We start from the raw sequence: 25,305 nt of genomic DNA, 5'->3' as shown, positions 1-25,305 counted from the left end.
GGGTGCACTTCCCATAGGTGGAATTCTGGATGTTTCCCTGGTTTCCCACATCATGCAGTAGCATACCACTGCCCTAACAGCATCCTGACTACAGTAGGCTTTATTGTGTGGAATTTTGGTCTCCTAATTTGAGGAAGGACATTATTGCTATTGAGGGAGTGCAGCGTAGAGTCATCAGGTTAATTCCTGGGATGGCAGGACTGACATACGATGAAAGAATGGGTCGACTGGGCTTGTATTTGCTGGAATTTAGAAGGATGAGAGGATATATAGAAACATATAAAATTCTTCGAGGATTGGATAGGATAAATACAGGAAAATGTTTCCGATGTTGGGGGAGTCCAGAGCCAGGGTGACAGTTTAAGAATAAAAGGTTGGCCATTTAGGACTGAGATGATGAAAAACATTTTCACCCAGAGAGTTGTGAATCTGTGGAATTCTCTACCACAGAAGGCAGTGGAGGCCAATTCACTGGATGTTTTCAAGAGAGAGTTAGATTTAGCTCTTACGGCTAAGGGAATCTAGGGATATGGGGAAAAAGCCAGAACGGGGTACTGATTTTGGCTGATCAGCCATGATCATATTGAATGGCATTGCTGGCTCGAAGGGCCGAATGGCCTACTCCTGCACCTATTTTCTATGTTTCTATGTTTCTAAGAGGTGAGTTAAAAGGGTTCAGAGCTCGATCATGAATTGGCTACAGTGCAATGAACCAACCTATCCAGTCTCTCCTCAAAACTGAGATATCCAATCTTGAACAAATGATCCAATCCCAATCAAAAACATGGTAAATCTCCTATGTGCCCTCGTCACATCCTTTCTGTTAAATGGGAATGCTGAAAAACTCAGTAGGTTTCTCAGTCTCTGGTATTTTACCCAAAACTTAAACTCTTTCTCTTTCCACATATGTTGTTTAACTTGCTACATTTTTTCCAGCAATTTCTGTTCTTATTTGAGATTTTCAGCATGTTTTTTATTTTTACATATTTTCAATTACTAAAATGACACATGTTGCCCCACCAATATTTTAAAAGCACATCACATTCCCAAACCTAGCTAGTGAAATGACCTTGAAATGGTTTGCAAAAGTTTAGTGGACCAAGATAGATGCATCGCCCTTCATGGTGGGTACGAGGCAATTATCAAATGAAAATCATTTTAGTCATATTAATAAAAGTGCTACAAAAGCTTCCCGTTGATAAATAGGAAAATATTATGTCAAAGCAAAATCATTTTATTTCCAGAGATCCACTTATTAATCACCTAGCTGCTTAGAATTAATATTTTACATTCTCTTTGCATAAAATACTTCAGTTTTTTTTCCCCTGATAATCATTTTTTTAATGTTGACTTTAAGCACTAAAGAAACAGCAATTCATCCTTTTGGACTATCAGTAAGAAACATAATCAATGATTACAAGTTGCAAAGTTCTAATTCACATTCCATACCATATTAACATGTATTTTTCCCTTAAGATGTTCTAATAAATAGAAGTTTTTTGATAAATTCTGTAAATCCAACATAAAAACAAAATAATGTGTAAAACTACTGTGTAAAAAAGCAGATCAGGCAATATCTGAAAGGTCAGCGACCTGAAATCTCAACTCTGTTTTTCTCTCTCCACAGATGCTGCCTGACCTGCCCGGCATCTTAATGGTCCTGTCCCACTTAGGCGATTTTTCAGCGGACTGCCGGTGACTGTCAAGTTGCTGGCAGTCGCCTGAAAAACGGGAACCGGAACGGCGACTGCCAGCAAACACACACACACACAAACAGATCGCTTCATTCTCCAGCCTGTGTGAATTTTTTAGACAGCGCTCCCCCCGTTTGCCCAGTCTACAAAATTCACACGGTGCAAAGCTAAGGTGGTACAGACACACACCGCGATGAACAGGAAGGTCAGCGCTGTAAAAAGACGGCTAAAGCACAGGGTACGGTAAGTCCTTTAAAAGAGGGGGGGAGAGGGGGGAGAAGGAGTGGTATCAACTTTTAAGAAGCCAGAGATACAAGGCTGTGAAGCTCGGCGGACATGTAACATTACCGGTCGGCTATTCTTGGTTCTGAAAACTACTGCTTACCTTTTTTTCCCCAATGAGCCAATGAAATTCACCGGTCAGCACCGGCTCCAATGTACGAGAACCTCCGAGAACCTTCGACCTCCTGGCAACCTATAGGACCTCCTGCCGACCCACCTACGGCTCGAGAATTCTCGCTACTCTCCATGGCGTCTTCATTCTAGTCGCTGCTAATTTTTCAACATATTGAGAAATTCACGGTGACCATAATGAGGCCGCGACTAGCTTCCCAGAATCCGGGAACTCCTCAGGACCATGAAGGCAAACCCGGCAACCACCCGCGAACATGTGGCAACCATTTGGCGACTGCATAGTCTCCTGCAGTCGCCTAAAAAGTCGCCTAAGTGGGAAAGGTCCATAAGCTTTTAGATTCAGTGTTTTTTCCGTGTTATGTTGGGAGAACATTCTGATATGGTCAATTCCGTAGTGTTCGCACCAAGTGATTGTTTACTCCTATATCTCTGAGCTGCAATTCAAGATTCCAGCTCTTGCAGTTCCTTGTATCTACAAAATAATCTTTCTTGGGTATCATGTACAGCGGAAGAGTGATTCGATTCAGTGTTTTTTTCAGTGAATGATCCAACAGAACCAGCATCAATCAGATTAATCAGTTAAATGGTTAAAACATTAAAGGGCCATCAGGATGATGAATGCTGCAATGTTTCACAAAAATAACAATGCAGATGCATATTTGTTTAATTCCAATCCAGTAAGCACAACACAAAATTAATTACACACCATACTGTCAAAAGTATTTAGGAAATAATTTGATCACTCTTATACATCATACCCAAGAAAGATTATTTTGTAGACACAAGGAACTGCAGGTGCTGTAATCTTGCATTGCAGATCAGAGATATGGGAGTAAACAATCACAGTGCGAGCACTCGGGAATTGATTATATCAAAATCTCCTCCCAACATATATACTTTACTCCATTTCAAAAGATTTATGATATGTCTCTTTGCAATACATTGCCTCTTATTTTCTTAGAGTTTTTCATTTGCACAGAAAAATGCAAAAGTTTGGCTGCCAATTTAGTACTTTTTTGAATTTCAGCCCCCATCCTATGTAAACAAAGGAATCAGACAATTTATGCTCAGCGGACAGATTACATTTTGGTTCTTTGTTAATAACATCCATGACTCCGGGACAAGATTGTTAGCATTGATTTAAGCCTCATTACTCTTCCTTCTTACTCTAAATAATCTTTGGAAAATGTATATTTGATAGATTTCCATGATGATCACTTTCTGGTTATTTCTTGATAAATTTAACATATTCATTATAATGTTCAGAATTTCCTACAGCACACCTATTTTCCCCTCCCACCCCCCTAATGAAGATGAGTAATTTGCAATATGTTTAACCCAAGACCTTGCATACTGGGAAGCATGATGAGAAAATAGGCCAACAATGAGGGGAAATTACATTAGGGGAGGTAATAAATACATTTATCATGGTGCCACAACATAGCTTGGTTAAAATAAACATTAGAGGTTGTAAACCAAGCTGAGGGCAATAAATCGGATCAAGAAGTAGTGACTTTTATTGCGCTCATATGTTAGACAAGAGAGAGAGTGTTTTTCTAAATAACAGGGAACTTAAAGTTAAAGGTATCTTTGGGGAAAGACACAGATGAAAGGCTACAGAGACACTGACCAATGATGAATTAATTAAAAAATGCAGAATCCACATGTAACCACGTGTGAGAATATAAAAATGCTGTGGGTGCCGTGAATCTTTGAAACACTCAAACTGTTTACCAGTGCACACTGTTAAGGTCTTAAATAAACCAACCTTTTCCAGAAACTCACCACTGTTCTACAAGATGTTTTATTTACTGGCTCAGGGTACAGGATAAACACAAAATTCCTTCTTACATGGTGCACGTCGAGATGGGGCACAGATGAGACAGGAGTTAAAAAGAAAATGGAGCTGGGGAAGAAGGGGGGGGGGGGGGGTTGTAGCCAGTTAAAATTGGTGAATTCAGTATTCATACTCCACCTCACTGATTATAAAGATGCCCTCATTGCTGCACAATCTGCCTACCTCTCCTCCATATTCACCGACCCCTGCCTAAACCACAGAACCCTCTTCTCCACAGTGGGCAACCTCCTCAAGCCTCGAGCCAACACTCTCCCTACCTCTACTCCGGATCTCTACAACTCATTCCTCCACTTTTTCGCTGATAAAACCCACTACCTGCTCCCTCGACCCTCTGCCCACTCCCCTGCTGAAGTCCTGCCTCCCCGTTCTCTGCCCCTGTCTCACTAATCTCTTCAACTCCTTATTGTCCCAAGGAATTGTCCCCTCCGCTTTCAAAACTGCTGCTGTCACACAAATCTTAAAGAAACCTGGTCTTGATCCATCCTCTCTCATTAACTACCGCCCAATCTCAAACCTCCCCTTTCTTTCAAAAACCCTGGAGCGTATCGTTGTGTCACAACTTCATTCCCACCTCCTTGCATATAACCTATTTGAACCCCTCCAATCTGGCTTTCGCCCCCTCCATAGCACAGAAACTGCTCTCCTCAAAGTCCTCAATGACCTCCTCACCTCTGCTGACACTGGTTCCCTCAACAACCTCACCCTCCTCGACCTGAGCGCAGCCTTCGATACAGTGAACCATAACATCCTGCTCACTAGACTCAAAGACCTCGGCATTGAAGGTTCTGCACTCAGCTGGCTCAGTTCCTTCCTTTCCAGCAGATCCCACTTCATCTCTCTCCATAACTACACCTCTGCTACAGCAGAAGCTGGGGAGTCGGGTACAGGGGGCGTTGTCCTGTGTATGGTGCCCTGCCAGCAGTTGTCTGTCTTTTCACCGTTTTATTTTTATTTTTAGTTAGTTAAAGTGTTTTGTTTGGAGGTCTAGACTTTTTTGTGTGGGAGGGGGTGGGGATGGGGAAAACTGCCTTTCAGGGCCCCTACCTGGTCAGAGAGGCAGCTTTTCTCCGGGCTGCAGCTTCGACCCGTCCTCGCGGCCTACCAGCGGGCCTGGAGCGGTGTTTCCTGTCGCGGACCGCCCAGAACCTCGGCTTCAGCGGCGGCACAGCGCTGGAGCGCTATCGTGGAGCGGGCGACGACTTGCCTGGGTCGCCGCGTTGGAGCTCCGGTGAGCTGAGACCGCCGGGAACAACATCGCGGAGCTGCGGGTCTGTGGAGCGACCAGCTGCGGGCGGCGGCGCCAAACTTTACACCGGGAGCCTGGGATCTCGCGACGAGATCGCCAGTTGTGGAGCTCCATCCGGCGCGGCCTTGTCGGCTTCAGAAGCTGCGGCCTCCAGTACGTTCCAGGGTTCCCATGCCGCTGTGAGGACTCTCCTGATGCCGGAGCACCACCACCTGGCGAGAACGGCCAGGAACATCGGGCCTCCGTAGAGGCAACTGTGGAGGCCTCAATAGGCCCGACAATGGGTGAACTGGGGTTGGGGACTGGACTTTGTGCCTTCATTTCACTTCACCGCACCTCGGTGTATCTGAATGTGACTAATAAAATACCTTTGATACCTTTGATACCACAGTCACTCAAGGCGTTCCCCAAGGCTCCGTACTCGGCCCCCTCCTCTTCATCATCTACATCCACCCCCTTGGTCAGATACTCCGCCACTTCAACCTAGACTTCCACTGTTACGCCGATGACACCCAGATCTACCTCTGCACCAAATCCCCCACAACCCCCCCCCCCCCCCCCCCCCCCCCCCCCTCCAATATCAACTCCTGTTTGTCATCTATAAAAACCTGGATGCAACATAACTTCCTCAAACTCAACAGCGATAAAACAGAATTCCTCCTCATAGGCTCCAAATCCACACTCAGCAAAGTCAATAACCCCACTCTCACCATCGACGGCACCACTGTCTCCCAATCTCCCCAGGCCCGCAACCTTGGCGTGATCTTTGATTCCACCCACTCCCTTGAGCCTCACATCCGCCATGTCATTAAAACCTCCTTCTTTCAACTCCGCAACATCGCCAAAATCAGACCCTCTCTCACACCTCCCGCTGCTGAAAGACTCATCCATGCCTTCATCTCCTCCCGACTGGACTACTGCAACTCACTTCTCCTTGGCATCAGCTCCACCTACATCAACCGACTCCAACTGGTCCAGAACGTAGCCGCCCGACTCATCACCCACACCAAATCCTGGCATTACATCACTCCAGTCCTCAAACAACTTCACTGGCTTCCCATCTCCCACCAGATCACCTACAAAATCCTGGTCCTCACCTACAAAGCCCTCCACCATCTGGCCCCCCCATATCTCACTGACCTCCTCTCCCCCTACCAACCCTCACGATCCCTCAGATCCACATCAGCCGGTCTCCTCTCCATCCACAAGTCCAACCTCCGCAGTTTTGGGGACAGAGCCTTCTCCAGGGCAGCTCCCAGGCTCTGGAACTCCCTCCCCCAACTGATCCGCAATTCCGTATCCCTCACCATCTTCCAGCCCCTGCCTCAAGACCCATCTCTTCATCTCTGCCTATCCTTAGCCCCACGTCCCCCTCCCTTTTCATCTGTGGTTGAATTGCCTCATATTGTGTTTTGAACTGAATTGCTGTCTTTAATTTGTGTACTAGTCATGTCTCTACTATTTATTTCATTCCGCTTACATGTTTTTCCTCTACTTGCTAATTTTTTGTAAGGTGTCCTTGAGACTCTTGAAAGGTGCCCATAAATAAAATTTATTATTATTAATATTATACTGTTATGAGGTGCTGTATTCCCCCAGTTTGTGTGTGGCCTCAAAATGGCAATAGGCAGGCCCAGGACAGAAAGATCAGTATGGAAATGGAGAGAGGTTAAATTGGTTAGGATCTGGGAGATTCAGTAGGCCTTTGCTAACCAAGCGCAAGTGTTTGGTGAAATGGTTGCCAAGTCTACGCTTGTCTTGCCATGTCCAACCTCAAAATTATATTATGCATCATTACTGATGCTGGTTCTCTGAGTTCTGAGACAATAATGGGGAACGAAGACACCCTGGGATATGCAGTAAGCAATATTCATCATTCTCGTCATTACAGAATGATTTTCTTGTTATAGCATGCAGAAGGATCCGGTATTGAAGCAAGAATATGTTTAGTTTGGGTAGGTAGAATACCTCGACAAATATTTATTTAAGAATACAACATTTTCCATCAGAAGCATTACAAGTCTACTTAAATCTCGATTGCATCAAGTGCAGCTACAGAATAATTATTATCTAATAGCTACGATGCAGAATCCTGTGGATGACCATAATTTGGTACATATGGACAGTGTTAACATTTAGGCAGTAGCTCATAGCTTTGTCTACTGGCTCAGTACAGCCAAAGTTCTGGAAACGTTGGCCAGAAAGTGCAGTCTGCCAAAATGTGGATCACAGTAACAAAAGGGACCATTCTGTGCAGCCATAACGATCGCTGTAACAAATGTGTGGACAATTTCCTGCAATTTCAGGACATCTTGACTAAAGTCTAGGAACTAACTGAATGGTGAAGCAAGCTAGTCATTACGGAGAAAAAGGACAGCACATAGTTGAAGTTCTGCATAGATCCTAGACCCCTCAACAAAGTCCTGAAAAGGGAGATCCACAGACTACCAATCATAGAGGACATACTCTCTGAGCTGTCCAAGATGAAGATTTTCTCCAAATTCAATCTGAAGTCAGGATAACTCCACTGTGAACTGGATGAGGAGAGCAGTTTCCTAACAACCATGAATACCCCCTTTGGGAGATATCGCTGGAAGAGTTTACCACTTGGACTGAAAGTGCAGAGATCTTCCAGAAGAAGCTGCAATGAGCCCTAGAAGGATTAAAGGGAGTGGAATGTGTTGCAGATTATATCATCCTATTCAGAGTAGGGGATACCAGAGAAGACGCAGAAAGGAATCACGTTGCAAGACTGCAAGATCTTCTTCAGCGATGCAGAGACAGAGGCATCAAGCTGAACCGGAAGAAGTCGGTAGTGAAAACTACTTGTATTACATTTCTAGGACATGTATTTACAGATTGTGGCCTGAAACTGGGTCCGAAGAAGATCCTGGCTTTCCTAGCAATGCACAATCCAACTAATCCAACAGAAATCCAAAGATTACAAGGCAGTGTAAACTACTTGGCAAGATTCCTGCCAATGTTGTCGGACACATTCGAACCTTTGAGGAGATTGACCCACAAGGATGCAGAGTGGGAATGGTCATCAGAACATGACATGGCAATGTCAAAGATCAAGGCGCTGTTGACAACGGCACCTATCCCGGCGTACTACTACACACCAGACAAACAGCTGACCATACAATGTGATGCAAGCAAGGCAGGTCTAGGTGCAACATTTATGCAGAAACGACAACCGCTGTCCTATGTGAGTCGAGCATTGACGCCAACCGAGCAGAAATATGCTCAGATTGAAAAGGAGGCACTAGCAATAGTGTTTGTGCTTGAACGCATTCATCAGTACATCTACGGACAGAGAGTGATCGTTGAGAGTAACCACAAGCCATTGGAAGACATCATCATAAAGCCTCTGCATAGAGCACCAAGACGTCTTCAGGGCATGATAATGAGGATGCTACACTAAGACATAGAGATCAAGTGGGTAAAGGGAAAAAACAACCTTCTAGCAGATATGCTATCCTGAGCATACCTCCCGGACACCACAGGATCAATTATATTCATTGATGTCAACGTAGTTGAGTCCATGAGCATGGGAGAGGACAAGGTCAAATGCATCCAAGCCCATACCGGGGAAGACAAAATGCTATAGACCGTTAAGAAAGTAATCCAAAATGGATGGCAAGATCACAAAGCAGAAGTCCCAGAGGCAGCACAACCATACTTCAACATCAGAGATGAGTTGAGTGTGCAAGACGACCTAGCATTCAGAGGAGAGCTGTTGCTCCCCTCTCTTCTCTCGATCTCTCTCTCCCCTCTCTTCTCTCCATTTCTCTCTCCCTCTCTTCTCTCGATCTCTCTCTCTCTCTCTCCCCCTCTCTTCTCTCGATCTCCCTCCCTTCCCTCTCTCCCTCCCTTCCATCTCTCCCTCCCTTACCTCTTTGTGAGAGTTGGCAGCTCTGCTACGCCTTGGGTCCAAAAGAGGATAGAAAGAAAATACTTAATGGTCTTTGTAAGAAGATTTTAATAAGCTCTTCTACATTTAAGGTAAATTGACATATTAGAGGAAAAAGCATCTTCAATATACAGGTCTCTCCACACAACTGAAAACAATTGCATTTAAGTGATATATCATCCATTGTTCAGGCATGTAGCACTAGGTTACAATAAACTTCCTACATATTCCAGGAATGCATCTCATAAATATGGGAGAGGCTTAAATGCATTGTAAAATCATAAATCTATGTTGACTTGGACTAATCCTTTTACTGCTATCCAAATGCTCCATTATTACATCTTTAATAATTGACTCCAGCATCTTTCACACCACCAAAGTCAGGCTAACTGGTCTGTAATTCCCCATTTTCTCTCTCGCTCCTTTCTTGAAAAGTGGGATAGCATTAGCTATCCTCCAATCCACAGGAACTGATCGTAAATCTATTGATCGTTGGAAAATGATCATATGTATAAATATATATGTATATGTATATATGCATGTATGTGTATATATGCATGTAGATGTATATGTGTGTATATATGTATGTATATATATGTTTATATGTGTGTATGTATGCATATAAATGTATCCATATGCATGTGTGTATTTGTATGTGTGCATATGTATGTGTATACATATGTATGTATGTGTATATATGTATGTGTGTATATATGTATTGTATGGCGGACTGCGGGGGTGATGCGCCGTTGTGTATGGCTGCTCCTCCTGCAATCCGTCCTTTCTCCCTTTTTTATTTTTATTTTTAGTCCTGTCCGTGGGAACTTTTAATTGGAAGTCTTCTTTTCTGTGGTGGGTGGGGGGGGATAGGGGGAAACTGTTTTGATCCCAGTCCTACCTGGTCGGAGATGCGGTTTTCTTCCAAACCGCTTCTTCGTCCTCTCTGTGCGGCCTACCATCGGGCTGGAGCAGCGCTGGAGCGACGATTTCCTGCCGGGATTACAGCTTCGCCGGCGGTGCAGATGCTGGGACACCAACACCAGCACGGAACGGGCGATGGCTTACCGGATCGCCTTCGGGTAAGCTCCGGGGCACTGGGAACGCCGACTGCAACATCACTGAGCTGCGGCTGGAGAGCGTCCAGCCGCGGGCGGGCGGCCCAGGATTTCAACACCGCGGGGCCTGGTGTCCGAGTTCGCCAGTGTCAGAGGTCCGGCCAGCGCGGCCTGAGAACTTTGGACATTGCAGTCTTCAGGGAGGAAGCGGCAGCTTCAGTCCTGGCCGCTGAAGAATGTTCACCCGACGCTGATGATCCAGCTTTGCGGCAGAGGGCCTGAGAACATCGAATTGGCTGAGGAGGCCACATATAGACCCCGACCTCGGGTGGACTATGAGGGGGAGAACTGGATATTTTTAGTGCCTTCCCTCACAGTGAATTCTGCTGTGGGGGGACGTTTCATGTTGATTTCTATAGTGTACTGTTCTGTGTCTTTTTTTCTTTTTTCTCTTTTTTGTTTTGTATGGATATATTGACATTTGGTCCGTTCTATTAATTTAATCAAACTCTGTAAAGCACTTTGGTTCAAATACTGGTTTTGTTGAAAAGTGCTATATAAATAAAGATATTATTATTATTATTATTATTATTATGGTTTATCTTACAAGACAAATAAATTAATAGTGATTATTTAAATCAAAGTTGCTTCTGATCCATGAGAATAAACTTAATTATCTCTAACTTGCCTCACACACAGACGCACATTCATACAAATATATAAAATATGTATACTTTAAATTTAATTCTGTGCAGTGTGTGTTAAAGCAATACAAGGGAAACTGCACAATACAATGCAAGGGAAACTACGCAAAGGAGGGGGCTGTTCCCGCTACAAGATACTCGAGGAACTTTGCTTTGGATCAAAGATTATAGAGGAGCCATATAATCTTTGCTTTGGATCTCAGCGAGTGGCATACCGGAAGTCGCGTGTCGCATTAAGAAATGGCGGCCATGACATCCCCTCACGTACTACACGCCAGCTTATTGGATTTCTGTGGAGTGGTCTATCTTGCTCCTCTAGGATCATTGGTGGTAAGTGACAATGGGAAGAGAAGTTCGCCAAATTTGCCAGGAAATGGGAATTTGACCACTGCACAATTTCTCCAAGACATAGCCAAGCTAACGGTAAGATGGAATCGGCAGTCAAGGCAGCTAAGTGAGTACTGAAGAAAACTCCAAGACAGATGTCCACTTGGCAATACTGGAATTGTGCAACACCCCTGCGCAAGGAGTGAACAGTAGTCCTGCACAAAGACTACATGGAAGGAGAACAAGAACGACACTTCCAACTACATCAAACCTCAGCAAACCACCTGGTGCTGAGATACTCACGGAAGAGAGGAAAAAGATGAAGGATTTGCAAGGAAAACAGTCAAAGATCTACAACCAACATGCCAAGGATCTGACAATCCTGGAATAAGGTAATGTTGTAAGACTCAAACCTTATAAACTAGGAGATACCAGATGGCAGAGAGCAACAGTTCAGAAACGACTGGATGAGAGATCATACGAAGTCGAGACAGCGTCAGGACTTCTAATCCAACGTAATTGAGTGGATCTGAAGAAGACCGGAGAACTACCCCCACACTAACTCCAGAGAAACCACCAGATGCAGAGAAGACTGATGGGCTTGTTCCACTTAGGCGATTTTATCAGCGGACTGTCGGCGACTGTCAAGTTGCTGGCAGTTGCTTGAAAAACTGGGAATTGGAATGGCGACTGTCAGAGTGGAACACACACACACAAACACATCACAAAGGTGGGGGCCAGGGCAAGCAGGGGAGCGCTGTCTGAAATTCACACGGTACAAAACCAAGTTGATACTGACACACACCGCGATGAACAGGAAGTTTGGCGCTGTAATTAAGACTGCTAGCACAGTGTACGGTAAATCCTTTAAAACAGGGGAGAAGGGTGGAGAAGGTGGGAGAAGGAGTGGAGACAACTTTTAAGAAGCCGGACAACTTTTAATGCCAAAGATACACAGCTGTGACGTTCGGCGGACATTTAACATTTAACGTCGGTTATCCTTGGTTCTGAAAACTCCTGCTTACGTTTTATTCCCCCAATGAGCCATTGAAAATGACCGGTCAGCGAAGGCGATTAACTAAAACTACCTAAGACTACCTCGATTACCCATAACTGCATGGAGACCCCACTACAACTGCACCCACGACTAGAGGATTATCAATTTTCTACATGGCGACCCATTCAACATATCCAAAAATTTGCGACAACCATACTCAGGCAGCGACTAGTTCCCAGAATGCGGGAACTCCTCACGACCATAAAGGAGACTCACCAGACACCATCAGTGAACATGTGGCGACAATGTGCAGTTGAACGTGCAGATAGTTGTTAATGAATATGATATAGTTGGGATCACGGAGACATTGCTCCAGGGTGACCAAGGCTGGGAGATGAACATCCAGGGATATTCAATATTCAGGAGGGATGAACAGAAAGGAAAAGGAGGTGGGGTAGCGTTGCTGGTTAGAGAGGAGATTAACGCAATAGAAAGGAAGGACATTAGCTTGGAGGATGTGGAATCAATATGGGTAGAGCTGCGAAACACTAAGGGGCAGAAAACGCTAGTGGGAGTTGTGTACAGGCCACCTAACAGTAGTAGTGGAGTTGGAGATTGCATCAAACAGGAAATTAGAAATGCGTGCAACAAAGTAAAACAGTTATAATGGGTGACTTCAATCTACATATAGATTGGGTGAATCAAATTAGCAGGGGGGCTGAGGAAGAGGATTTCTTGGAATGTATGCAGGATAGTTTTCTAAACCAACATGTAGAGGAACCAACGAGAGAGCAGGCTATTCTAGACTGGGTATTGAATAATGAGGAAGGGTTAGTTAGCAGTTTTGTTGGTGCGTGGCCCCTTGGGCAAGAGTGACCATAATATGGTTGAGTTCTTCATTAGGATGGAGAGTGACATAGTTAATTCAGAAACAAGGGTTCTGAGCTTAAAGAAATTTGGTAACACGAGACGTGAATTGGCCAAGATAGACTGGCAATTGATTCTTAATGGGTTGACGGTGGATATGCAATGGAAGGCATTTAAAGACTGCATGGATGAACTACAACAATTGTTCATCCCAGTTTGGCAAAATAATAAATCAGGGAATGAAGTGCATCCGTGGATAACAAGGGAAATCAGGGATAGTATCAAAACAAACAAAGAAGCATACAAATTAGCCAGAAAAAAGCAGCCTACCAGAGGACTGGGAGAAATTCAGAGTGCAGCAGAGGAGGACAAAGGGCTTAATTAGGAAAGAGAAAATAGATTATGAAAGAAAACTGGCAGGGAACATAAAAACTGACTGCAAAAGTTTTTATAGATATGTGAAGAGAAAAAGATTAGTTAAAACAAATGTAGGTCCGCAGAAATGCAGTCAGAAACAGGTGAATTGATCATGGGGAACAAGGACATGGCAGACCAATTGAATAACTAATTTGGTTCTGTCTTCACTAAGGAAGATAAATAATCTGCCAGAAATAGCAGGGGACCGGGGGTCAAATGAGATGGAGGAACTGAGTGAAATCCAGGTTAGCTGGGAAGTGGTGTTAGGTAAATTGAATGGATTAATGGCCGATAAATCCCCAGGGCCTGCATCCCAGAGTACTTAAGGAAATTTCAAAACTCTTTAGATTCTGGAGTAGTGCCTGAGGATTGGAGGGTAGCTAATGTAACCCCACTTTTTTAAAAGGGAGGGAGAGAGAAAACAGGGAATTACAGACCAGTTAGTCTAACGTCGGTAGTGGGGAAACTGCTTGAATCAGTTATTAAAGATGGGATAGCAGCACATTTGAAAAGTGGTGAAATCATTGGACAAAGTCAGCATGGATTTATGAAAGGTAAGTCATGTCTGACAAATGTTATAGAACTTTTCAAGGATGTAACTAGTAGAGTGGATAAGGGAGAACCAGTGGATGTGTTATATCTGAACTTTCAGAAGGCTTTCGACAAAGTCCCACATAAGAGATTAGTATGCAAACTTAAAGCACACGGTATTGGGGGTTCAGTATTGATGTGGATCGAGAACTGGCTGGCAGACAGGAAGCAAAGAGTAGGAGTAAACGGGTCCTTTTCACAATGGCAGGCAGTGACTAGTGGGGTACCGCAAGGCTCAGTGCTGGGACCCCAGCTAATTACAATATCTATTAATGATTTGGACGAGGTAATTGAATGCAACATCTCCAAGTTTACGGATGACACCAAGCTGGGGGGCAGTGTTAGCTGTGAGGAGGATGCTAGGAGGCTGCAAGGTGACTTGGATAGGTTGGGTGAGTGGGCAAATGCATGGCAGATGCAGTATAATGTGGATAAATGTGAGGTTATCCACTTTGGTGGCAAGAACAGGCAAGTAGACTATTATCTGAATGGTGGCCGATTAGGAAAAGGGGAGATGCAACGAGACCTGGGTGTCATGGTACACCAGTCATTGAAAGTAGGCATGCAGGTGCAGCAGGCAGTGAAGAAAGCGAATGGTATGTTAGCATTCATAACGAAAGGATTTGAGTATAGGAGCAGGGTGGTTCTGCTGCAGTTGTACGGGACCTTGGTGAGACCACACCTGGAGTATTGTGTACAGTTTTGGTCTTCTAATCTAAGGAAAGACATTCTTGCCATAGAGGGAGTACAGAGAAGGTTCACCAGACAGATTCCTGGAATGGCAGGTCTTTCATATGCAGAAAAACTGGATAGACTCGGCTTGTACGCGCTGGAATTTAGAAGATTGAGGGGGGATCTTATAGAAATTTACAAAATTCTTAAGGGGTTCGACAGGCTCGATGCAGGAAGATTGTTCCTGATGTTGGGGAAATCCAGAACACGGGGTCACAGTTTAAGGATAAGGGAGAAGTCTTTTAGGACCAAGATGAGAAAAACATTTTTCACACAGAGAGTGGTGAATCTGTGGAATTCTCTGCCACAGAAGGTAGTTGAGGCCAGTTCATTGGCTATATTTAAGAGAGAGTTAGATGTGGCCCTTGTGGCTAAAGGGATCAGGGGGTATGAAGAGAAGGCAGGTACAGGATACTGAGTTGGATGATCAACCATGATCATAATGAATGGCGGTGCAGACCCCTGCACCTATGTTTCTATGTTTCTATGTGGCAAGTGCAGAGTCTCCTGCACTCACCTAACAAGTCGCCTAAAGGGCCTGTCCCACTTATGCAACTTTTCACCAACTGTCTTCGACCGGAGAAGGGGAGGGAAGAGGAGAGAAGGGGAGAGAAGGGGGGTGACGTAGTGGAGACACTTTTAAGAAGCCAGACAACTTTCAATAAAATTTAGCGGGCATTTAACATTACCAGTCGGTTTTCCTTGTTTCTGAAAACTACAATGAGCCAATTAAAATGCCCGGTCAGCAAAGGAGATTGCCTACGGCTATCTCGACTGCCTATAATTACATGGCGACCCCACTACCAATACACTACGAGTTATAAATAACAATCTCCCCAACTGTATCCTCTGTTCCAGTGTGGACTCCTTTATATCAATGAGATGAAGCTTGGCGATCATTTTGCTGAACACCTCCGCTTGGTCTGCCTAAACCTACATGATTTCCTGGATGCTAAAGACTTTGACTCCCCCTCCCATTCCCATACTGACCTTTATGTTCAGGGCCTCCTTTATTGTCAGAGTGAAGCCCAATGCAAATTGGAGGAACAGCACCTCATATTTTGCTTGAGCAGCTTACACCCCGGCGCTATGAATATTGACTCTCTAACTTCAAGTAACACTTGCTTTCCCTCTCTCTCCATCCCTCCCCCATTCTAGTTCACCGACCAGTCTGTCTGTTCTGCTGATTAAATTTTATCAATGTATGTTTCGTAGTCTCCTCTAGCTAAGAATGATCTATTCTACATTTTCCTTAAGCTACATCTCCTTTGATGTCTTGTTTTCACACCTTACCCTTCCTTATCTCCGTGTCTCCCTCTCCCCTGACTTTCAACCTGAAGAAGGGTCTCAACCCGAAATGTCACCCATTCCTTCTATCCAGAGATGCTGCCTGTCCTGCTGAGTTACTCCAGCATTTTGTGTCTATCTTCGGTGTAAACCAGCATCTGCAGTTCCTTCCTATGTAACATAAGGAAGGTTGGTCAAGACAAAAAGAAGGGTATGTCAGGTTTAAGGAGGCTGCATCAGTCAGGGATTATAATATAAAGTGAGTAGGAATGAACTCGAGCAGGCAATTAGAAGTCCAAAAGGGTTTATGAAATGTAATTGGCGAGTCGGATTAAGGAAAATCCCATTGCTTTTTATACCTGCATTAAAAACAAGAGTGTGTAAGAAGGTAAAACCGCTCAAGGATAAAGTAGGGTATCTATGGTTGGTCGGAGGATGTAGGTGAGGTGCTATTTGAGTACTTTGTACCTGTATTCACCGATGAAAAGGACTTGGAGGACAGTGAGATCAGTGTGGAGAATACAATTATGCTAGGGTATTCAGAGATCAAGAAGGAAGTGGAGCTCTTGAAGAGCATTAGGGTGGAAAAGTCCCCAGGGCCTGATGCGATCTATCCCAGGTTATTGAGGGAGGCAAGAGAAGAGATTACGGGGGCCTTGACAAAGATCTTTGTTTCTTCTCTAGCCACAGGTGATGTCCTCTGAACATTCTCCTGTGCAACGACATCCTTCTTATAGTTGGTGACAAGAACTGTACACAGTACGTCTAACCAGTGTTTGGTAAAGTTGCAACATAGTGTACATTCTGCACCACAAAATGATGGGATACATGTATCCGTCGGGTTGGCAAGCTGTAAGTAATGATATGCCACAGGGATCCATGCTGGCACCTCAAATATTTATAATTTATATTAATGATATTTTATGAAGAGACTTGAGCCCAGAATTCAGAAATTTGCTAATGATGAGAAGCAAATTATGAGCACAAAAGATCTGCAAATGGATATAGATGGGTAAAACGAGGAAGCAAAAATTTGGCTAATGTAATGTGGCTAAATTTGAGGTTATCACTTTCCTAGACAAAATAGAAAAATGAATATTGTTTAAATGGAAGGACACCAGACAAGGTCAACTATTTAGGATGGAATTCACAGTCATCGATTTTTTCTCCCAGAAGGTATGAGTCATTGGAGACCCACCAACATTAAAAGATTGATTGCGTTCAAGACTGTGACAGACAGATTTGTTTCCTTGGGGTTATGGACAATGAGCAAGTGAAGCTGAGGCCAAGAACTGTCGTGATCATAAAGAAAGACATATCTATCTTGAGGGGTCGCAATGCTCGGCTAGCTGATCCTCCTGTGTTTTATGTTCTTTTTATGGGGTTAGTTTGAGAACATTATGCTGAGGTAAATATCATGGTGCAGGTGTGTGGGAGTTGCGTGACCCATTCCAACTTGAGTTATTTTTTTGGTCAGGATTATAGTTGGGTGGGCAGAAAGCGGATGGATAACTACAGGAAAGGGAGTCGGCAGAGAGTGCGGGGATGCCTTGTGGCATTCCCCTTGAAACAGGTGTACTCTTTTAAATACTGTTGCGGGAATGACCATTCAAGGGTGAGCTGCAGATCTGTGACACCAGCCTTGGATCTGAGGTGTAGTAGGGAAGGGTGAAGGCAGACAGAGTGATTGTGAAAAGAGACTCTTTAGATGTGGAAGCAAACAGAAGATTCTATGGCTGCAAACAGGACTCCAGCATGGTGTGTTGCCTTCCTGGTGGTAGGGTCCAGGATGTCACGGAGCGGCTGTAGAACATTCTCAAGGGGGAGGGTGAGCCGCTAAAAGTCATTGTACACATTGGTACAAATTACATAGGAATGGAATGAGATTAGGTCCTGCAGAGTGAATACAGAGAGCTAGGCAAAAGATTAAAAAGCAGTACCTCAAGGGTAGTAATCTCCAGATACATGCTAGTGGGGATAGGAATAAGAGGATAGGATGGATTAATGTGTGGCTGTGGAATTGGTGCAGGGTCCAGGTAAACAGATGTTTGGACAATTGGGATCATTTTTGGGACAGAAGTGACCTATACAAAAGGAATGGGTTGCACCTGTGGGACCCATATCCTTGCAGGGAGGTTCACTAATGCTACTTGGGAGGGTTTAAACTAGAGTGGCGGGGGCTGGTAACCAGAGCCGGCCAACATATGGAAGGACTGATAGGAAGGAAGAAGTTATGACCAGTAAGTCTCAAAGCAATTACAAGGATATGTTAAGGAATATGGCGAAGCTGATTGTCTGGTAAGTTTATTTCAACTCAAGGAGAATTGTGGGTAAAGCAGATGAACTTAGTTCAAGTTCAAGTTCAAGTTCATATTTATTGTCACTTAACCAATTAAGGTACAGGGAAATTACCATACAACCATACTAAGTAAAAAGCAACAATATACACATCCATAAAAATAAAATTTCAACATAAAAATCCACGACATGGGCTGTGGGCTGAGCATCGAAATTGTGTCTAGAATTTAACTTTCATGACCCATGTCTGGGAACTACTTGAAATTTTGCACAAATTTCGATAAAATGTAATTGAGAAGGAAGTCATAATGCGTCAGTGCCAAAAGTTGCACATTAATTAATTAAACTAATTAGAAAATAAGATCTAAAAAGTAAGCGCCATCTAGTGTTCAATGCTCATATAACTCCATGGGGAGCCTAATTCCATGCTGCTATTTATTTAAACCATATATTATGATACCATATATTTATATATATATATCAATGGTATAATAATATATGGTTTAAATAAATATGATGACGTGAACATGATTGTCACTATATATAATATTATATAAAAGTAATATAATAATATAATTAATATGATTGTGAGTGTGTATTTGGAATGAGACTGCCGCAGAGGTTCGGCTCCTGAACCAGCCTAATTAATGGGTGAGGGCAGATCCTGTGCATTCCCCCGTTTACTGAACCCCACTGACTGCCAGTGGGCAGAGTGGGGGTCACGGCAGTAGTGGGACTGGGGCAGTGCCAGGCTGGGGGAAGGCTAAGGCATCTTCCACTGAGAAGAAAATGCCTAACCCTAACCCTAACTCGGCCCCCTTCCAGAGCTGCCCACGGCTGGAGCTGGAGCCGCTTTGGGACCAGATACGGGCTCCGTAAGTGTGGCCGCTCAGCGCACCCACCTTGATGGTGGGGAGCAGCACTGCCCTGCATGCCGCCCGGGCCGCCTTCAACACCCCCATAGTGCTGGCTCCGTCATTCTGCCCGCTCGCTCGCTGCAACACCGGCTTACCGACAACCTGACCGATCCTTCACAGCACTCACCGGCCTACCGACAGCCCGACCGATCCTTCATAGCAGTCACCGGCCTACTGACAGCCCGACCGATCCTTCATAGCAGTCACCGGCCTACTGACAGCCCGACCGATCCTTCACAGCATCTATGGGCTGGCCCGACAGCCTGACCGACCCCTCGCCGCACTCACCGGCGGCCCGACAGCATGACCTATCCTTCGCAGCATCCACCGGCCTACCGACAGCGTGACCGACTGACTGACCGATTGACTGACTGACTGACTGACTGACTGACTGACTGACTGACTGACTGACTGACTGACCGACTGACCGACTGACCGACTGACCGACTGACTGATTGACTGACTGATCGACTGACTGACCGACTGGCTGACTAACCGACTGACTGACTGACCCTAATCATAACCCTAACCCTCTACATTTTTATTTATCATTTATATTTAACAATTCACATCATAACTTTACAAAGATAAATCAATTGTAAAACAGAATTATCAGCAAGGTTAGCATTACCTTTATCCCTTCGAAACCTTGCTATTGTTTTGATGTAATCAGGAGGCAGCCATGATCCCAGAGTGCTCGCTGCCTAGCTAACATGAAACAAAGCGCGTGATTGGTCAATTGGTGTCCAACGCAATGTCAAAAGTGCATTGGTTGGACAATTACTACAAGGAAAATTGGGGGTTTTCCTCATATTTTAAACATATGTGCATGTTTTGTTCTTGATGAGTTTCAGGTATGATTTCTATAATATTTTTGCACAATATGTTAAAAATTCAGGTAGTTACGTGATTTGGGTCACAAATTTAAATGAAAAAGCACCTCGGCCCACAGCCTAACAGTGGAATCAACATTCCTCACTGTGATGGAAGGCAATAAAGTTCAGTCATTTTCTTCCTTTGTTCACCCGTGGTCAGGGCCGAACCCTCCGCACTTGCCACTGCCTATGGTCCGATGTTCAAGCCATCGTGAGGATGATCGAAACTCCGGCGTCGGGACTGATCTGAACACTCTGCGGCATGGAGCTCCCGAGTCGGTCTCTTCTTTTCGGAGAATGCGGCTTCATGTTGTTAAAATCCACAGGCTCCGCGGTTGGAACACTTTCGCTGGTGTTCCTCGGCAAAGGATTGCCCGCTTGAAACTCCAGACTGGTCTCCAGGAAAGGACACACCACTCCATGTTGTAGGCCACAGGGGAGTTGTAACATGGAGAAAAATCGCATCTCCATCGAGGTAAGTGACTGTAAAAGTCACCCCCGATCCCCCGCCCCCACCCCCCACATAAAATATACCAAGAAACATTGAAATATACATTTAAGACATACTTAAAATAATAAAAACTGAGAAGGTACGAGACAGACTGTTGGCGAGGCGGCTGTTACTGGCACTACCCGGTGGCTTAAGAGAACCTTGATCATGCTTGAAACGATGATGTTGTGGCTATTATCGAGACTTAGTAGCAAGAAAGAGATGGCTGGCAGGTCAACATTCCAGGATTTTGACGTTTCAAAACATGATAGGGACAGAGGTAAAAGAGGTAGCGGAGTTCCTTTACTAGCCAGGGAGAATGTCATGGTGGCACTCAGGGAGAACATACTGGAGAGCTTGACCACTGAAGCAATACGAGTAGAACTCAAAAAGGGTGCAATAACTGTGATAGGATTATAGTCTCGGTCACCCAATAGCCTGCAGAAGATAGAGAATCAGATATGTAGACAGATTATGGAAAGATACAAAAGCAACAGGGATTGTCGCAGTGCATGACTTTAACTTTGCAAATATTGCTTCTAACTTACTCAGTGCAAAAGACTTAGATGGGGCAGAATTTGTTAGGTGCATCCAAAAGGATTTCCTGAAACAATAAGTGGATAATGTAACTCAAGGAGGGACCATACCAGACCTTGTATTGGGAAATAAACCTACCGGTTTCAGTGGAAGAGCATTTCGGGAACACATCTCCATAAGATTTAGTCAAGAATAAGGACAAATCTGGACATTGGGGAAGATGCTGCATTGTAAACTGTAGACTAGGGTACAAATTTGAGTAAAAATTATACATTTCTAATTTTCCAGCCTTGTTATCTAGACATCTTTTCCTTCGTCTCATAAAAAAAGGTACTCTAATTCCTAACTTTGAGCCAGGTTGTTCTTTGTATTCATCTTTCCAGCAAGATTTATACAGTATCACCAGCCTTTAACAATCCCAAGTACAGATATCCATGTAACATAGAAAGTTAACCTCCAACTACAATAAGTATCTGCACACATCTCTTAGGACCATCTTGACCAACTGTGACAGACTGCTGTTATCAAAAACATATTTTAACATTTTTTAATATTTGATATGTGTATTTGATACGAATATGTGATATTTAAAGGCATTGAAACAGTTTAATTGTTTAATAAATGAAAAATAGAAATTAAAGAGTAAATATTGTCTAAAAATATTAAAATCCTTATAAATGTATTAAAACCAATAAAGAAGAGTAAACATAAACAACCTGCATCCACTTTTCAGAGTCATACAACACGGAAACAGACCCTTCGGCCCAACTTGCCTATGCCAACCAAGATGTTCCTTCTCGGCTAGTCTTACCTGCCCACGTTTGGCCCATTTCCCTCTACAAATTTCTTATCCATGTACCTGTCCATCTTTTAACTGTTGTTCTAGTACTTGCCTCAACTACCTTCTCTGGCAACTCTTTCTAGAAAACCCACCACTCTGTGTGTGGAAAAAGCTGCCCCTCAGATTCCAAATAAATCTTTCCCATTTCACCTTAAACGTTATGTCCTCAGGATTTTGATTCTCCTAATCTGTGGGGACTCTGTGCATTCACCCTATCTGTCCCCCTCATGATTTTATACTCATGTATAAGATCACCCTCAGCCTCCTGCATTTTAATGAATGAAGCTTGGCAATGTCTTGGAATGATTGCAATTGAGAAGAACAAACGTAGAACAGAGAACAGTACAGCACAGTGCCAAGATAGGCAAATCTCCTCTGCCTGCATATGATCGATATACCTCCATTCCCTGCATACCCAAGCCTAACTAATAGCTTCTTAAATGCCACTATTAGATCTTCCTCCACAACCAAGCCTGGCAATGCATTCCAGGCACCCACCACTCTCTCAGTAAAAAACTTGCTATACACAAATCCTTTAAAAAATCTTCTTAATGGTCTACCCTCTGGTCTTTGACATTCTCATTTTAGGGAAAATGGTACTGACTGTCTAGCCTATGTATACCTCTCATAATTTTATATACTTCTATCAGGTCTCCCCTTAGCCACCATCCTGTCAAGGAAAGCTATTAAGATCAATTATAAACGTGCTGCACAGTATGGAAGAGAAACAGAAGCAAATATGAAGCACTATGTCATCAATTCTGCCTTGAGATGAACAGACTAATGCAAACAAAAGAAAATGTAACATTACACTCTGTGGGATTTGAAATGAATTAATTCAATGTTTGCACTAACCTATGATGAAAGCAGCAGCCAGAAAGCCAATCACTGTGACCTTCACCTGTCATAATAATGTCACCGTTGGGAATGGACCACATCTTCCAGAGGCGTTCATCACTTCCAGTGATCAGGATTTGTTTCCGTGGATGAAGAGCTAGACTAAAAATAAATTTAAAATATAATGTAGAAATTCCAATATAATTAAATATGCTTTCCAAGTATTCTATTTATTATATAAACATGTAAAAATACTTTGTTTACCAAGGAGAATATAGTTGGTAATAACAATTTAATACATTTTAGGCTCATTTTGCAAAGCACCGTGGAATGTGTGCATCTCGTGAATCGAGTTTACACAAAGAATATAAAACCATGATATTTGAAACACATACAATTGCCTCATCGAGTGTGCTACTATAACACACATTAAAAGATGTAAGATGTACTTACATTCACAGTAATAGCATGCATAAATACTGTGCATTTTTTTCAAACCTGCAACACTGTACAGAATGTGGATTCACATTATATTAACTGAAACTAAAATGTACTTGAAATATTACTCACTAACCCATTATCTTTCCTTACATTTTTAAACACAGTAAACATATATATTTCCCCAATCCAAGCATAAATGCGGTCATCAAGGTGAGAAAAAGATCCTAAAATACCGATCTCATAAAAAGCAAAAACCTAATTTACAAAAACAAAGGCAGGCACATTATAAAGCTGATGCAATATTGTAGTTTCAGAAGATTGTAGTTTCAGGCACTTGTGCCCTGAGAAACTGACAAGATAAAGTCATGGTATTATCACCATTACTCAATCATATACAATGCATGTGAGGAGATGTTGCAAATGAAGTACAGGAATTGTTTAAAACAGTTGAAAAGGATCACAGTAAAATCAGAAATCTGTTTGGATGTGCAGTACCAACCATTGCATTTGAATAATAAGATATAGATTTTTAAAGATACAAGCAAAACACAATGCACCATTGAGTGACATACACGGGAAGTAAAGGTCATTTAGATTCCAGAGTTTATTCAGCCATTCGAACAAAAATATGATAAATCAATGTTATGTGCCTTTCCCATTGTTGCCCAAATACCAATGAAAGTTAAAATTCTACCAATCTTAGATTTTAAATTAACATTTGATATAACATAAATTGCTCGAAAATAGGACACATTGATTGACTGAAGTGTCAGTGAGTGGGCACTTTGGAGCAATGAAAATAGTAATGGAGAAGGAGAGGCCTGGTACACAAGTTTAAATTCTAACTTGAGGCAAGACCAACTTTGATGGTATTAGACAGGAACTTGCAAGGTTGATTGGAGTAATATTTTTTTTTCTATGAATCGGTTGTTTGATATTGATTCAGTGATAGACAATATAACGATGAGTGATTGTTGTGAGGATTATTGTTAATTTGGTTTTTGGTTATGATCTGGAAATATCTATGAGGATGGCAGAAAAAGTGCTTTTAAAATGAATTGGATAGTCGCTTGAGTGAAAATAATTTACAAGCAAGAGAAGAGGGAGTTGCTTTAGTGAGATAACCATCTTATTAATAGTTAAAGTTCACTTGAAACATCCTCTTTATCTTTCTTCAGAGCAATATCTAAATTATTCTGAACACCCTTTTTCTTTCTGTAATCCTACAATAATGGAATCATTGTGTGTGATCTTGGAATGTTTTTAACAAAGATTGTATTTTACCTCTGTAAATAGCAGCCCAACTATTAAACACTGTAGCCAAGATATTAAGTCACTCTCACTCATTTTTTGCAAAAGATAATTTTCTGTTTGACTATTACTTGCCAAGTTATTTATCCTCCACTTGTTCCAAGTAAAAGGCTTAAGTTTAATTATGAAGATGGAACGGTGGTGGCACAGTGGCGCAGCGGTAAAGTTGCTGCCTTACAGCGCCAGAGACCCGGGTTCGACCCCAACTACGGGTGCTGTCTGTACGGAGTTTGTACGCTCTCCCCATGACCTGCGTGGGTTTTCTCCGAGATATTTGTTTTCCTCCCACACATATAAGACGTACAGATTTGTAGGTTAATTGGCTTGGTATAAATGTAAATTGTCCCGAGTGTGTGTGGGATAGTGTTAATGTGCAGGGATCACTAGTCGGCGCAGAATCGGTGGGCCAAAGGGCCTGTTTCTTCACTGCATCTCTAAACTAAACTAAAGACCAATGGGGTAGGCAACATGAAATATTGCCACTGTAATTGTTGAGTACTATTCAAAATATATGTATTCACATATACTTATGGTATGCATTTATTTAGAGAGCCTTTTCAAATATGGATTACAGTTAAATTATTGTGCACACTTGTAATTACCTGTACATATCAAAGCTGGGATGTAATGTTAAAATTGTACAAGGCATTGGTGAG

The 25,305-nt window shown here is 43.1% G+C and overlaps 1 protein-coding gene across 2 annotated transcripts in view; it reads right to left on the bottom strand.

Moving 5' to 3' along the window:
- Window positions 1-25,305, bottom strand: part of LOC129698888 (sperm-associated antigen 16 protein) — a 705,663-nt gene that overhangs the window by 364,725 nt on the left and 315,633 nt on the right. For both annotated transcript variants that reach the window (XM_055638281.1, XM_055638282.1), the window contains exon 12: window positions 22,916-23,059. In XM_055638281.1, coding sequence (XP_055494256.1) covers window positions 22,916-23,059 — 144 coding nt within the window. The remainder of the gene's footprint in view (window positions 1-22,915; window positions 23,060-25,305) is intronic.

The sequence above is a fragment of the Leucoraja erinacea genome, chromosome 7, assembly GCF_028641065.1.
Source record: "Leucoraja erinacea ecotype New England chromosome 7, Leri_hhj_1, whole genome shotgun sequence".
NCBI classification, from domain to species: Eukaryota; Metazoa; Chordata; class Chondrichthyes; order Rajiformes; family Rajidae; genus Leucoraja; species Leucoraja erinaceus.
This window is presented reverse-complemented; position numbering and strand designations above follow the sequence as displayed.